The sequence below is a fragment of the Danio rerio genome, chromosome 3 (genome assembly GCF_049306965.1).
Source record: "Danio rerio strain Tuebingen ecotype United States chromosome 3, GRCz12tu, whole genome shotgun sequence".
In the NCBI taxonomy this organism is placed as follows: domain Eukaryota; kingdom Metazoa; phylum Chordata; class Actinopteri; order Cypriniformes; family Danionidae; genus Danio; species Danio rerio.
Window position 1 is genome coordinate 18,465,835 of NC_133178.1, and position 17,678 is coordinate 18,483,512.

At 36.4% G+C, this 17,678-nt stretch overlaps 1 protein-coding gene across 2 annotated transcripts in view; it reads left to right on the forward strand.

Moving 5' to 3' along the window:
* Positions 1–749: 749 nt before the first annotated feature.
* tlk2 (tousled-like kinase 2) overlaps positions 750–17,678 on the forward strand; it is a 32,099-nt gene continuing 15,170 nt past the window's right edge. Inside the window, exons 1-10 of one of the 2 annotated variants that reach the window (XM_021470140.2) lie at positions 750–1,373; positions 2,282–2,364; positions 5,701–5,772; positions 10,084–10,150; positions 10,244–10,287; positions 10,397–10,495; positions 12,617–12,724; positions 12,813–12,905; positions 17,090–17,200; positions 17,352–17,488. In XM_021470140.2, the coding sequence (XP_021325815.1) occupies positions 2,284–2,364; positions 5,701–5,772; positions 10,084–10,150; positions 10,244–10,287; positions 10,397–10,495; positions 12,617–12,724; positions 12,813–12,905; positions 17,090–17,200; positions 17,352–17,488 (812 nt within the window). In that variant the 5' untranslated portion in view covers positions 750–1,373; positions 2,282–2,283. 2 annotated transcript variants of the gene reach the window in all.

The window sequence follows — 17,678 nt, forward strand, 5'->3', positions numbered from 1 at the left end:
GTTAAAATCTCGCCAGTGCTTCTGGTTGAAAAGTGGTTATACGGTCTTAAAATGTATGGAAAGAGTCTTCAAAATGTCTTGAAGTATTGAATTTCACTCTTTAATTCCTAAATATAATCTGTTGTATATAATCATCCATGATAACAATGCCTGTGAAAATTAGAAAGTTTTATGGAAAGCTTACTAATATTAAAATAAATTGTAATTAAGAAGAAATTCAATGCCACTTACTTTGTCAAAAATAATATTAGGGATGTAATACAATGGTTTCTTTTTTGAGCGAATATAATTTTGTATCCACTTGACTTTGAAATATCTTAACACGATTTTCAAAATCAAGTACATTTAGCCCACCTTGATTAAATGGATTACAAAGTGTTTTTTTATTCAAATAATGAAGTTTATTTTTCCAAATAAAATGATACATTTATTTATGATGTTATAAGTTGAATGTCTATAGCCATTGCAAATGATTAATATATTGAACAATTCTGAGTATTATTTTAATGTATTATTATTATTATTATTTGTAGCATTTTAAACTTCTTGACTCTAAAAGCTGTGCAAAACTTTTCCTCACTTAAACCGACAGTATGTCTTTAATAATGCTGCACGTGCACTGCTTAAAGGCTCATAATAACACTACACAGCACATCATTCATTGATTCTCTTTTCATTGATAAGTGTTTGCCTGTGGAAATGGGCGTGGTTGAAAGGTAGAAATGCCTTGCACAATCTCACGAGAAAATATGAGATTTACCGATTATTGTTTACATTGCAAAAAATTGAGAACCGAACCGAATCGATTCTGATTTCGCCAATCTGATTGGAAAAGGGATTCTTTTCGTCTGTGTCGTCTAAGCTCTCTAAAAGGACATATCAGGGTGGAACGGTATTTAAAGAGCCGATTTATCATTTCAGGACGCGTGATCCAGGTTCGGTGCTGACCCGGAGCAGCGAAGACAAACAAGGGACAAAATATCTCATAGCCTCGCCGCTAACAACTAATTTCAAAGCGAATCGCGTGGTTTTGGGCAGGGATTTATTAAGCGTGGATCTACATAGCGATACCGCATGCTTCACATCTAGTAGAAAATAGATATCGGAAAAAGGCCAGCGGAGAAAGGCGGGTTCGGGATATCAAGGCCTCGGAGGTCCTTCAGTCCTCGGACTACAGTAGGGCGCGGAGCTGGCGTCCCCCAGCGACACAGCAGTCACCAAGCGCTGGCGAGGGTCGGGGATTTGGCTGTGGCCTAGCGCTGAGATGTCTGGCTGAGACGGAAAGGGCGAGACGGGAGACCCGAGGAGGAGAACGGTCGAAGAAAAGACATCCAATAAAACGGAAAGCGGGAGAAAAGACTCCATCAATACAGGTACAAAGACAAATGTGCAAGTTTAAGGAGGCTAGCAGGAGAAATTGCATGGATGTATAGAAACAACGGACAATAGAAGCATAACTCGGGGGTAAAAAAGATACTCAGACGGTATTTAGAAACAGTTAAGTTTGTTTGGATGTTTTGTGGATCCATTCTTGCCTCTTAAGATGTTATTTTATTCGTATTGTCTTGAAGTTGTGGCTTATTTGAATGAAACGTTTAACATCAAACGATTGAGCTAGAATGATAACTCGTTAACCATGGCAATTTATTATGTAATATCGAAATAACACGCTGAAACAAGATTAAAATTTCCTGTGAATCATGTTAAATTAATTGTTTAAATCATGTCGGACATGCAACGGTTGAGATTTGGTTGAAATATAAATCGATGGTGGCCTCTAGTAACGTTGGAGAGGTTTGGCTATTGTTGGGAAGTATATAACGTTAGAGTTGTTCGGGTTTTATTGACTATTTATGTTTTTTTCCCATCAGCCACCCTTTAAGATAATAATCACTGCTTGAGTGTGCTGATTTTGCATTGATAGCGTTTGTTTTTAGCCTGCAAACAAGTCTAATAGATTGAAAATCAATGTTTCTTTGTTAAATGAACTGCAGGTCACGTGTTGATTTGACATGAATCGATCAGTCTGAAAATAATGCACGGTCACACTGGTTTTCTCTCACTGTATAATGTCTATAAGATGTGTTTTTTTAGGTGGGAGTGAGTTAATGACTGAATGAGTGCTGGTAAGGAGGCTGAGTCATGAATGTCAGAATGCTCTCGAAAAAAACATGTATTGGGGACACATGACTCAACATGTCACACACATTACTGTCCCGTCAATCTGTCAGTATCACTATGGCTACATAATGCTATGCACACTCTCTTCCTCTCTTCTCAGCCATGATGGAGGAATTGCACAGCTTGGATCCTCGAAGGCAAGAGCTGCTGGAGGCCCGTTTCACAGGAGTCGGAGTTGCCAAGGTTTGTCCAGTCTCAAACCGATATTAACAGCTCCCATCCCTGCTTGTTGATGTTAGTCTGTTATTCCACACAATTTCCCCCTCACAATAGTTCTCATCCATCACTCTCTTTTCTTTGCTTATTCATGTGTTTGCCAGGGCATGTCTGCTTTCATGCATTAAGTTTTTAGGGATGCACCCATCCCGATACTTGGATCAGATATCGGTTCTATACCGCATATTTTTGCTGGATCGGGTATCGGCCAAATGGTACCGATCCAAATCCAATCTTGCGGGTGCACTATATTCTGTGTAATTTATAAGCCAACAAAAGTTGTCATGTAGGCCTACTGTATCCCAAATGTTCTGAAGCCATTCTATAGTTTAATGTAAAGCACAGATGAATATTCAAGTGGTTAAATTCATGTCCAATTCAGCACTTCCCTCTGCTGTGCCTCTCAATCATTTTCCATGCATTCACAGTTCAAACTGCGTTCATATATGACAACACGAAAACTTAATGCAAGACTATTTGTTCCTGTTAAGATACGTAATCGGTGGAGAAATGCATTTAGTTTTGCATTAAATGGCTTCATTTTAACCTGCAACAAGAAGTTCACTGCTGTTTTAAAATCATGTTGCGTTGTGTATGTTAGATCAGCAGATCGCATTCACAACACTGGAGTTTTGAAGAGGGTTATTACATGCTCTTCACACACAAAGTAGCCCTACTTGAAATTATCAATTAGAAAAGGCTCAATAAGACATTGGACTGATCCTTAACGCACTATCTTCCCTTTTTGCTGCCGTTTTGGAAATGTCTCCAGGTACCAGAGAACTGTGCGCTGTGTCTCAGTGATGCATCAATCGCTTTATTCACACATTGGCTGTGCAAAAATTATTCTCACAATGGCTTTCTATTTTCTCATCCCTTCGACTGAGTTTATTATTTTCCGAGGGGAATACTTTCAGTGCTGTGAATAGTTTGTAAAACTTGGCTTATTATGGTCAAAGTAGTTGATTAAATTAATAAAAGTAAACTGACGGGCGCAGTATGGATTGTCAATAAAAGAAAATAATTTAGCCTAATATAGGCTACTCTGAAACTGTGAATATTTCACTGTAATTTTATTTATAATAATATTTTATTTAACAAACCAGTTTGTGTTTTGTCACTGAAGCATATAAGTGGACCTTTTTTTTTTTTACAGCGAATTTAGGCAAGGGAAAGAAAATCTGGCCCCAGACAGTTTAGTCTGCATCAAACCTGGACAATATCAGGCTTTGCTTAAAGGTTGGGTATTTTACCAGTGATTAGTGTCAGTAGTGGTTGCCTATTACAGATTTCAAAGAAAAATGTTAATATTAACAAATGAAACATAAGCTGGACCACAACAGATCATATCAATGTCATAACAAATGCTCGAATAATGTAGCATAATTTATTAGGTTTATTAGTTTTACTAAAGGTGATCTATTATTTGAGTTTATCGCCAGGACTATAGAAACTGTATAATGTAAAAAAAAAAAAAAAAAAAAAAGGCACAGTATCGGGATTGAATCTGTATCAGTTGATGTTCAGAATTTTGGTATCGGGTTCCAAAAAAAAATGGTATCAGTGCATCCCTAATTAAGTTGCATGTTAAGTGGATTTTTCCTTATGCTTTGCCTGGCTGTCTCATCCAAACTGATGTTTTATAATTTATTTTTTTCCACAAAAGCTCATGTGTGTTATTATTACCTTATTACCTTTAGTCAGGACAAAAAGATCTAACTGCCAAGTTTAGTTGGTGTCCCATTTAGTGATGCACAATTGACTGCTCTACTGAAAATTGAATCCTAATGTCAATTTAAACTGAACCCAAACAAAGTTTTGATTTCGTGTTATGAATTAAAGTTGCAGCTTTAATAAAAGATGACTGGTGTTGCTCAAAATTAATTAGCAATGTGTTTAGTCTCATCCTGAACCATTCTATTGAGCCTTTAATAAGTGTTATATGTTGTAACAATTATATTTGATTTACCAAAATCACACATGTGCCAATGTCACATCCGTCACACCATAACGGAGAGATGTCACATCCACAATGAAGTCTTTTCCTCATGAATGCAAAAAATATATTGTTTTGGAAAATACAAACAGATGTTTCTATCTAATTTTACCATTTACTTTCTCTATGTATTTATGTTTTGAGATTTTACTGCAAATGTCACATGCATAACGCTGGAATAGCTCACTTACAGTTCAGTTTGACTGCTCCGATTCAGAACAGTTAATCTATCCAAGTTAAATCATGGGAGATAATAGCTTGCCTTTGTAAGCTTGAATCAAATCTGAAGTGCTCAAGGATGGTATTCAGTATTTAACTTCATCTTGATGGCTTGGGCAGGATATCACACCAACCATTAAGGCTTTCTTATCCTGAGCACAATGAAATAAAGCAAGGCGAATTACAGACGAACTGTCCATTCACACTGAACATAAAACAGTTGCTTGCTTATGGCAAATTCATGCCAACAAATGATGTGGTTCTGTACACAATAATGCACTTTTTAAGAGCCCTGATCACTGACACTCACCATGATTTTACTTGTTTGTGTTTTATTGTATTTCATTACTTTTTCTGTTTGGCTTTTACCTCGTTCGCTGCACAATAAACAACCGTAAAAAATACAAACTTCGGTTTTACACAAGAAACAAACTATTTGTGCTTATGAGTGTAATAAATAATTGTAATTATTATAAATAAATAAATACTTGCCATCTAGTCTAATTTCTTTGCAATTCCTTGCCACATAGCTTCTTTCGTTGATGTTCTTGTAGTTGCTTTGGTATTATCAGAATGGTCTCTCTCACATTTGACTGGGTGTCAAATTTCATTGCAGGGTGATAGAAAGAATTGTCATTCTTGACAAAAAAATAAACGGTTTGTAAATTGTAAGCTCTCAGTTGTAAATAAAAAGGTAAATTTATATCAATAAAACAGTTTCTGGTAGTCAAAGACTTGCATTGTTAATTAATTGTCCCTTTTAATTTAATACTTTTCTTTAAAATGACATGCTGAAGATTGTTAATGGTTGGTGGTTATTTAAAAAAAGTATTTTCTCAAATAAAATGCATTTAGACTATTTTGTGATCACTGAGTATGTGTAGCTACAGGACAACACCCTCTCCCTTAATTCTCTTACACTTTTTTTAAATTAATTTTTTTTTTAATATACAATTCGACCAGTACAACAAAACCATCTTTTATCCGTTTCATTTTCTCAGAACTAATCACTGTTTTCCTCTGCCTTCAAGCAATGATGCTCCTTTAGGAAATGCAAATCCACTTATCTGTTGTCTTCTTCTCTACAGGGATCTGGACACAACGAGTCCTCCAACCAGAGCTTGTGTAGTGTGGGCTCTCTCAGTGACAAAGAATTGGAGGTTAGTACATGTTTGAAGCTCATGACGTGAAACTGTCATGGCGTCTCTGAAGTATCTCTGTTTTGAGTCCTGGTGCAGTTTTCAGCTAACGTGTTTCATGTTGACAGCCAAGGAGGTCTAGCGAGGTGTTCAAATGTTGTAGTTGGCGGCATGTTCTATTTATTCCACTTGGTGATATCACCTGGGGTGTCTGGCTGGAAAGACTGTTCCTTTTCTTTTTCGACTTCTGAATTTACTACTTTAATACTTGGCATCTGGGTTTTGTCAGTAATACACACATCTGGTATACTTGAATTTTGTTTTGCATTTATTCAAAGGTTATTTGTGAATTTTAGATAAAATGACCTCGTCTGATAAATGCATTCTGGTGGACAAAACAAAATAACCACAGTGTTTATAACTTATATTATAAAACTTATACGTAATACTAGGGCTGGGCGATATTGCAAAAAATTATCACAACACATATCAATTCATATCAAAACAAATCATTCGATATTGATAATTTTAAAATATTTTTAACAATCCATTTAGGAATATAAGGATTTTATTTCTTTTTCATTTAACCACTTTTAATGTATCAACATTTGTAAGGCAAATATTTAATAGACAAAAACAATAAATAAAAAAAAAATGAATAAACAGTGTTGAAGAGACTCAGTGTATTATTCAGTGTTGTGAATAATAAGGATACAGTAAACAACACTACTTATGAAAATCCAATCTGAGCTTTCAAGTAAAGGAACAAACCATCATTATTTAAAGGGTCACGAAACACCAAAACACATTTTTTGAGCTGTTGACAGTCGTATATGTGTCCCACACTGCTAAAAACACTATTAGGACACCTATATTTCACTAAAAAGTGTAAATTGGTTGTTTTTGCGTTATTTTAAGCAAATTCGTACTTCCGGTTTGAAACGAATTTTTGAAGCTGCGTCACGGTCATGACATAATGGCATGTATTCCAGCGTGCAGACTGGACGTCTGTGCCAGAGTGTGTCTTATTACGTCTTACAGCCTGCTGCATTAATGCATGAGTAAAGCTTGGTTCAAACCAATCAGCGCGCTCTATTGTGCAACTTCATTAATATTCATTACTGTCATAGTGTTTAGACGACAGAGACGCCACGTTGTGTTGGCAAAACAAGCGTGAAGTGTTGCTTTTATAGTTTGCTGCCGTTAAGTTTTGTTAACGCGTAGATTAACAGTGTACGCGACGCTCAACAACAATAACTTACGTGTCTAAGGAGGCACATTGTTTACCTGAGAGCTGTTCTCATCTGCAAACGCTGAGATCCAGATTCGCTTGTAGTCTTCTCCTAATAAAGACGCGGCTCTAGTTGCTGGTGATTGTCCTGTCTCTACAGATTTGGTAAGTGAGCAACCAGTGCTCTTTGTTTATTCAGTTCGTATTTTATTCGTATCGAACACTATTGCACCGAGTGTAAACAAGTTAGCACTACAACCAAACTATAACCTTGTGTAGGATTTTGTGACCGGAATAACACACGCGGCTTTCTGACGCTACCTGCCGCGTGCATCTAAGTTTCCGGAAAATGCTGAGTTTTTTTTCTCTCATTCGCCATGCGGTATCAAACGTTGCATAAAAATACACGCTTAGAGCAGTTCCTTGAATCAAATATCTCGTTTGTCGCGAGGGACATGAATGAATTCCCTGAATGAAAGAGCCAAACTGCAGTTAAAGTCCACCATTTAATAATTTGGCAAATAATTCGACTAAAGATGTCCATGTAAACACAGTCACTTTGTCCTCTGTGGGTGTGTGTTTTGACTCTGAAATTCAGCGCGCCCAAATAGACACTCCCACACCAAGCCTCTTTTCTTCCTCCGACACTCCCCCCTAAACAGAGCTGGACACGCCCACTTTTCTGACTTTTTCCAAAGTAGAGGTGTGAAAACACCCTGCTGAAACGAGGGGGTTTCATGGCCCTTTAAATGCATATTGCAACATTACAAATTGTGAAGTTGAATGACAATTATCTCTATGCTAAAAACTCTTTCAGATGGGGTGCTAGTGGCTGGGTTGCACAAGAAAAGAAAACAAAAAGCCACTCTGGAGACATCCATGTTTATTTACTATCACTTTTTCGCATGTGTTGTCATTCTGACCTGAAGTGTGACAATGTGGTTTCCATATCACTTTATAGATCACGATCACTTACACGTTTATGTGAATTGGAGTATCAGGTGGTTGCTGACATGAAGAGCAAGCGTGTAAATATGTTGAATTAAAACAGAAAAAAAAACTAAATAAAAGGGATACATCTATCATACATCGCTGTTGTGGCTGTGGAGTGTCACATAACAAACATGATGCATCGCCACGGTAAGGATGAATGTTCTAGAAAAAATGGACTCCCGGGCCAGATAGAATATTTTAAACTTACCGGTAAAAGGGTTTAAAAAATAATAATCAACAGATTAATCGATTATTAAAATAATCGTTAGTTGCAGTTCTACTCAACACCTACTTTGTGGGCAGAGATGATGTGGGTCCTTAAAACAATCTGTGAGCACCACTCTTACACATTGAATGAAAACATTACAGAGGTTTTCAAAACCATGTTTCCTATGGTTGCACCTACATTCTCATGTGGAAGCAACAAAACTGCATATATTACTAAATTTGGATTGGCTCCTTTTATAACTAAAACACTGACTGACCAGGTCAATAAGGCCAACGGGTTTGTGGTCATGTTTGACAAGACTCTCAGTAGGATGAAGAAAAGTAAGCAGTTAGACCTTCATATTTGCTACTACGTGGACGACCACACTGTTGCGTATGTGTTAAACGTAACTGATAGTTTAAAGAAAATGTTTTTTATTTAATTCAAGTAGCCCTCTTGTGCATGATTATTTTCGAGGGTTCAAAATGTATAGAAATTTGACATTTTCCCCTCATACTTCTGTTAGAATGGGTACGAAGCTGGCATTGAATTTAATTTGAAATGGTGTTAAAAAGGTCTTAAGGTCTACGTGCGTACCACTTACACACCATGTGCATGTCGTTTAGCAGCCTTATTTTAATAAAACTATAGCGCTTCATATTGAAACTTCACATCGAATTCTTTTTTTTTTAATCATGAATTTATTGACATTGGTGTATGGTCAATAAATATAGATATTAATTTCTCACCCAGCCCTACCTTATACAGTAGTCAACATTTGAAGTGCAATCAAATCTTTCATCAAAGTTGTCCTGAAACTATTCAACATCAGCCACTTATGTCTTTGGACAATTGTGACCTTTTTCATCCACTACAAACTTTGACTACTGTATATCATTTTTTTTTTAAATTTTCTATACTTTATAAACTCACAAAAACCGACTAATCTCTAAAGTGGACAAAACAAGAGGGTAAGCTAGACTGAAGGTCTGTTTACAACAAATATAAGAACTAAAACACAAGATATCTGTAATCTTTTGTAAGAACAAAATGAATATATTATGCTAGCAACACCTTTTGTAGACAATAATGTTTATTAAAAGTGCTCACTGCTGTTATGTTTTCTGTCACTTTAAATATCTAAATGTTTAAATTTGGGTGTATTCTGATTGGTTGTCAATGAGTTTTATCATTCATCAGCTGCGTTGTTTGTTTCAGAACATGTTTATCCTCTGTGTTATTGACTATGTTATTAGCTTAATTCAGGGGTGTCAAACTCAATTCCTGGAGGGCTGCAGCCCTGCACAGTTTAGTTCCAACCCTGCTCCAACACACTTACCTGTAGGTTTTAAACAAGCCTGAAGGACTCAATTAGTTTGATCAGGTGTGTTTAATTAGGGTTGGAACTAAACTGTGCAGAGCTGCGGCCCTTTTTGAACTGAGTTTGACACCTGTGGCTTAATTGTTGTGCAGACTCCCATGCTCTGATTGAATTGACATTAATCTTTGCATTTTATATCCATTTTGTTTGCATATTTATAAGTGATTAAATGAAAAAATAATCAAACAAAATGCTTTATTAAAAAGAATTACTAGATATTGTAAAGTAAAATGAAATCCGTTTATGTGAAAACAGGCAGACATGGAGATTGTTGTCTCTGCATGTTGATGTCCAGTCTTTCAGGTTATAAGAGCTCGCTGCCTCTAACATTTCAATGGAAATTTCTAGAATGAATGGGGTTGTGGAATGAGGTGATGTCATGGATTCTTGCGTTTGTTTTGCAGCTTGTAAAAAGTCTCTCTCCCTCCCTCTATCTCTCTCTGTCTCTCTTTCTCTCTCTCTCTCTCTCTCTCTCTCTCTCTCTCTCTCTCTCTCTCTCTCGTCTCTTTTCCTGGCCAGACCCCAGAGAAGAAATCTAATGACCAGAGGACACGTAAAAGGAAAGGAGACCCCTTTGACAGCCAGGGTAAGCATCACTGCTGACAATATGGACTACGCTGGTTATCATTTCTCATAGTGACTGATTTTTTTATTTTATTTTTATTTTTTTCACCACTAGGCAAAGGAGGAGGAAGAGGACACAAAATTAGTGATTATTTTGAGGTAGGTGCCATGTAGCTTATGCATTCAATCATTACTGGCCATCTTGTGATCTTTTTAATGGTGGTCATTGTAATCTAATTAAATCGGTGAATGGTTTGTTTTTGTGTAGTTTGCAGGCGGTAGTGGTACAGGTACCAGTCCAGCTCGTGGCATTCCTCCAGTGGCGCGCTCCTCTCCTCAGCACTCTCTATCTAATCCTCCTGCTGCCGTGAGTCTCTGTCTCTCTTACTGACATTCATTACTTTTATGATGTCGTTATCATGTCATTGCAGATATTTGTAATGAAACTTGGTTGTTTAATGAAGAAATGGAAACCTTTCACATATTTAAAACTTATAAGCAGGGCCAAGCAGGTTTTTTTATTTTATTTATTTTTTTGCTATTCTTGCAAAAAATGTTGGTGGATGGATAAATTCATTCATGGATTTGATTGGATTGGATTGGATTGGATTGGATTGAATGGATTGATTGGATTGATTAATGGGATGAATGAAAGGATTGATGGATGAAATAGGCGAATAAATGGATGGATGGATGAATGGATTTGACGGGATGGTTAGAAAGATTGATTGATTGATTGATTGATTGATTGATTGAATGGATAGATGGAATAGATGGGTGGATGATGGATTGATTGGATGGGTGAATTGAATTGATTGGATGGATGGATGGATTAATGTATTAAATTGGATGGATTGTATGATTCATTGATGGATTGGATGGATGGAAGGATTGATTGGATAGATGGAATAGTTTGGATGGATGGATGTATTGATGGGATAGGTGGAAGGATTGATTGGATGGAGGGATGGATGGAATAGATTAGTGGATTGATTGGATGGATGGATGGATGGATGGATGGATGGATTGAATGGATTGGATGAATGGATGGATTGATGGGTGGATGTATTGATGGGATGGTTGGAAGGATTGATGGAATAGATTGGATGGATTGATTGATTCATGGGTTGATTGGTTGAAAGGTTTGATTGGATGGATTGGATAGATGGATTGATTGATAGCTTGATTGGATAGATGGATTGATTGATAGCTTGATTGGGTAGATGGATGGATTGATTGATAGATGGGTGAATTGTGCTAAATGATTTTGAAAGTACAGGAGCTAAAAAGTGAGGAAATAAAAAAAAATAGATTTAAAATGCAAATCCAGTTAGAACCACTGGTTTAGTAAACAGCTACAAATAATAAATAAATAAAAAAACCCAAAAAACAGACAAATTATTAGACTTTTTAATTATATGCCTTTAATATGCCTTTAATATGGAACTAAACACTGCTAGACAGACTTTCTTTTCAAGCCTTATAAACAGCAACTTAAATAACGCTCGTACATACCCATTGCAAACTAATACAGTGTAAAACTGATTGTGTTTCAAAATCTTAACTGTAAAAAGCAAGGTAACTGCACAAATATCTCTAGATCTTTCTTTTTTCATAATAATTTACAGATTGTAGTTGTTTTGTTTTATTTCTTTGTCTCACTGAAAAGCTGTTTTAACACAGACTTGCTTTATGTGGAAAGCACCAATCAAAACTTTCATGGCCAACTGCACACATATGAAGTGGATCAACTGGGAGAACAAAAAAGTAAATTATTGACCTAGACTTTTTTTTCTTTTCAGGCTGTTTATGAAAGCTTTGAAAATGTAAAGAAATATAATTTAATGCCGATATGGCCTGCAGTATATTGCGCATCATATGCTAAATCATACCTCATTGGTTACTTGTGCGTATTTGAGCTTCATCTATGATAAACACAGATGTGCTTCATTTATCTGAAGTAAATAAAAGTTTTCGTTAATTCGGTTAATTGAAACCAGTTCTGTTAAGTAAATCGATCAGCTCTCTTAGTAACACTTTGTTTGTTGTTCCTTTGTACCAAAAGTGTTACAGTTTTAAAAGTAAACATTCCAAGTGGAACCAAACATTGCACTTGCTAAGAGTAATTCGTTTATGGTGATGAGAGTTGGTAAGAAAAAAACAGTACATCGGGACACATGTAGATTGTATTAGATTATATATTGAAGTTGATGCCTTTAAACAGAGGCCAATAACCTCTTCTTACTCTAGTTTAAGTAGTTTAGTACTGACAATATAATCGTAGATTTATATTTTGTACTCACATAATGACAATAGCTACTTTAATATATTAATAATAATAATAATAAGAAGAAGAAGAACAAACATAAGAAGCAGACTGATTTGAAGTACAGAAAACTGACAGAAGTGCACAATGAGGCTCTTATCAGTGACACTTACTGTTTTGTTGATGGTAAATAGAAATGTTTGTTTTGGTTTTGATTGACAGGTGCAGCAAGGAAGCCCCTCCTCCATCAGTTCAGTAAACACAGACCACTCCCACACCTCCACCTCCCACAAGCCAGCCTCAATACACACTCAGCACCGAGCTTCACAGGTAACACACACTACCAAAAGCACTCGCAACACACAGATGCTTTCACTTTCTCACACTTAACACTCACCTTCGGTTACTGTTTCCTCAGTCTGAGCTGACTATGGAGAAATTAGCAGCGCTGGAGAGCAGTAAGAGTTCAGATCTGGAGAAGAAAGAAGGACGTATCGATGACCTGCTCAGGGTATGACTTCAATTTAGCCTATTGTCTGAAAGTTTATGTTGATTGTTTCTCATTGCTTCATGTTCAAACAGCAAATCATTTTAGGATGTTTAACTCGTATTAAGAGTAATGCTGCTGATTATTCAGCTTTGTGTGACAGGATAAAATTGTATCATATATGAGTAATTCAATGCAAATGTCAACCTTTCCATTTAAAAAAAAAAAAGGTTAATATAAAAATAGTGAAACTATACTGAAAAAGGAAAAACATTTTTTGTTCTATAGCCGTCATTTGGAATTGCTCATATGTTTAAAAAATGAAGTAGCTTATTTTTAATTATTTTAATGTTTCTCGTTATTAGGGATGCACTGAATTTTTGAGTCGGTAACAGTTATCAGCTGAAAATGTGTTATGCTGCTCCACATTGTTGAGTATACTAGTTTCACTTTCCCTCCAGCCACAGTCATTGTGTGTTTTTTTTTACTCTGCGCACAGAAAGCGATGCGCTATGAAACCCATTTAACTACACACTGCAAAGGTCGTTTTATAGCTGTATTGACCAAATATTTAGTTCTGTTGATATTTACTTCATGGTCCCATATATAAATAAACACATGATCAGTACATGCTCATCGGAAAAGTGAAGTTCACTCAAATAACATGCTGGCAGGATATTACTAAATATACAATTTCTTGCTAATTGCAATAGCGCTGCTTTAATGACATGGTAGGGATGGTCTAATGCCTCTTAGACTCTGTAATTACCTCTTAAAATGTAGTTTTAATCAGTAATTCAATCAGTATTTTTCAAGTTACAATTATGAAATTTAATATTATTTTTATTCAATTATATTATTTAATAAAATAATAAATTGTTATAACAGATCATTTTATTTTCGTTTTTTGGTGAAGTGGATTCAGGATTTATTAGTTAGTTTTAGTACAGAACCTTGTTTTCCTTTTTGACATCTTTTTATTATATACATTTTATATTAACAAAAGAACAAACAAAAAAAATGTATATATGTGTGTGTGATTTATGACAAGTCTGCATAAAGTAATTGTAAATGTGAATGCTAAATTCTTAATTTGCCGTGCAGCACCACACAGCGGCATGGATTTTAGGTTCTAAACAGGTTCTATACACACACCGGCGCCGCCCAGCCACGACTCTGGCGATTCTGGTGTGCGACCTGCTTGACTGTCTGGAAGGAATCATTACTTTTGCTTGATTGTTTGGCTGAATCAATTTTTTTTTTTTATGATTGAATTCGTCATAGTTAAAATAAGAGACATATTTTTTTCCTAAATGTAGTACTCCAAAAAATGTTTTTATTGCTTGTTTAAAATAATCTGAAACAACGGTTAATAATAATAATAATAATTATTATTATTATTATTAATTTGATTTATTGATAATTTATATGTATTATGTTTAGTTCACTTGAATTTTTACAAAAAACTGTTACCTTAGTAATATTTTGTTGGAACAACTGAATAATACATTTTCATTTGCAAATCTAACTAGGTAGTGGATTTGTAGTTCCCAGCATGCTTTGTGTGGATTTGCAGTGCAATCATAATTGTTTTACGAGGAGGACTTGTTAGTAGAGGTCTGCCGAGGGACCCGACCAGGTTTCTTGCAGCGCGGGAATAAATTTCCGCATAAAACGTGGGAGCAGCTGGTAACTGGTTTAATTTTGGACGGTAGCGGGTGGTCTAAAAATATCGCTCTAGACTCCTGAGCGAGTGAAGACGCGTATGTATGTGTGTGAATGAGACAGCGGGATGCTGCGTTTAGCTGTTGGTGTGTATGTATGTATGTATGTATGTATGTATGTATGTATGTATGTATGTATGTATGTATGTATGTATGTATGTATGTATGTATGTATGTATGTGTGTGTGTGTGTGTGTGTGTGTGTGTGTGTGCGCGTGTGTGTGTGCGCGTGTGTGTGTGCGCGTGTGTGTGTGCGCGTGTGTGTGTGCGCGTGTGTGTGTGCGCGTGTGTGTGTGCGCGTGTGTGTGTGCGCGTGTGTGTGTGAGAGTGTGTGTGTGAGAGAGAGAGCTTTGTGCTGTTTCTCTGTGCGTGCGTGCGTGTGAGAGAGCGTGACGCTGTCTGTGTGTGTGTATCACTTGCTTGTGCTTATTTGTGTGTGTTTATACAGACAGCTTGTTATAGGCTGTCTTGATTCTATAACTGGGTGGTTTTTGGTTTTGATCTCCCCCCGTTAGTTAGCTGGAATGGGCACGGCGAGTAGAAAACGGGGCGGGTCGAGCAGCAGGACAACAAATGCTGAATATAAGTGAGAGCGGTTGGGTTCGGGCTAAATCCTGGCGAGAGCAGGATTCAAAATTTAGTCCTGCGCAGATCTGTACTTGTTAGTTTAATCAATTATTTTGGTGATTTAAAAATGTTTTAAGTTATCGCTGTATGAGACGTTTAATGCTTCACTCAATGAGCAAAAATGTGTATCATAAATAACAACATAAATAATACTACTTGCACTTATGAGTAGGCCCACACAGATTTTCTGCAGAATTCCGCAGATTTCTGCAGATTTTTAGCCCATTATTAATTCTGTTTATTTACTTAAGTAAATGTGTAAATCTGAATTTATTCAGTTTTTATTCAGTAATTTATTACTTTTTTTTTAATATAGTAAGGTTTTAGTTATGATTCTCCGCTGGATACTCCTAAAATAATTCCGCAGAAATCCGCAGATTTTTACCAAAATTCTCAGCAGAAATAGCAAAAAACGTCCGCAGATTCCGTCTGGCCCTGCTTATGAGTTACACTGACCTGCTTTCAAAGCCATCAATGACACTTTGAAATGCACGAAATCTGGTGTATATCAGGATTCAGTAGGGCTGGGCGATTTGGCCTAAAATCGAAATCTTGAGTAATTGAACATTTCAAGTCTATTGCTATTAATGAACGATTATTTTATTTTTGTAAATGTATATATTTTTTTGCTTTCATGCTTCACTTACAAGTTTTATACTGTAAATACAGTAAGCTCACATATTACAAGTCAGAGATTTTTGAATAAAGAGTGCATACTTGATTTTAAAATAATTGAAGGAAACCCATCTATCTTTTTTTATTATTATTATTTCTTTTATTTTTTATTGAACATTGTTGTACAACTGAAATTAAAACTCAAGTCGCCTAAACCAAAAGTAACTTTTTTCCTTTAAAAAGTGAAAATAAATAGCAGGACTTTTTTTTTGTATCCAAAAGTGCAATTCCTTTACATATTAAGATCTGAAAATAAGCAGTGTCTCATCTAAATCAAATAACTCTTGCATATCCTGTAAATAATATTTTAAACGGTGCATTTCTTTTTTAAAACAAATATTTTAATGTAAATATTAATTTGAATGTAATGGAAAACATGTCTCAAGGCATCTCTGGCGCAGTTTACAATCGTATCGTCAATTTAATGCAAAGTAATATTCAAGAATGGCTCCATCCTCTTACATGACCGCAGATCAAGTGGCTGCAAAGTGGTCGCAGAAGAATAAATCAGCCTTAGACTTTAAAGGCTGATTTATACATCTTCATTGAGTGATTTGCATGATCCATGGCGCTTGCCTTGCACGTAGCCATGCATTGGTATTCTTTAGCGTGCAGATAGTTTTGCTCTGTTGTAACACTTCCAAAACGCTAGGGTGGCAGCAGGTTTTTATGTTCATCTGTGTCGAGTTTCTTCACGGGGTTTGGCTTTTTCTGAACATTACCTTAATGTACAAGAAGCTAAAACTTGCTCGTTCAGAGGGAACAGGCGAACGTGCAACAACTTTAATCATAATGTAAACACAAGACACCTCCTCCATGGGACTCCACACTTGTAAACACTCGCATCAACAGGCTCTTCACACCACCCACGTGTGTCAACACTACCAAACCGACTAATCACAGAGCTAGCACCACGCGTCTTCGCAACTTGCAGTTAAATTTTTTAAGAGGTGCGTGGGTATGCGACCGCCCGAAGACTTTGCTAGACCTTCCTTAACAAAGCGGGGTCACGTGACCCCACACACAGTAGGCAAAATAATCGATAAAATCAACCTGGGAAAATTTGATCGATTATAGTTTCTGAATTTTGATTATTTTTCCATTAATAATGCTTTGCTGAATTCATTAATTTCCATTTCGTGCTTTGCTGAAGAATACAATGTTTGGGTTTGTGCACTTCAGGTGAACTGTGACCTGCGCAGACAGATCGATGAGCAGCAGAAGATGCTGGAGTGGTGTAAAGAACGCCTCAATAAATGTGTGACCATGAGTAAGAAACTGCTTATCGAAAAGGTAAACAGATTTTGCTTAGTATTGTTCTTTATGTATGCCGCATTCTTTAATTCGATATTTTTTAAAAAAATGCACAGCTATATTATTTGAAGCACTGCATTTAGTGTCTATGGGGTATGTCTTCAGTAATGTGCTAGTGTGTGTGTCTCAGTCCAAACAGGAGAAAATTGCTTGCAGAGAAAAGAGCATGCAGGACCGACTACGACTTGGTCATTTCACCACTGTACGACACGGAGCCTCATTTACAGAGCAGTGGACGGATGGATATGCGTTTCAGAATCTAGTCAAGTACGTGAGTTGCACATGCTCATGCTTTAGAGGCTAGTTAAATGCTGCATGCATGCACACTGGACAAACATTAGCCATGAAAGCCTTATTCAGGACTGTGTTCTGGTATGATGGTGAATCAATGCAGTGCATTCAGAATGTAACAGGGCGCTAACATGCACACTGACTTTCCATGGACTTTTTTTTTTTT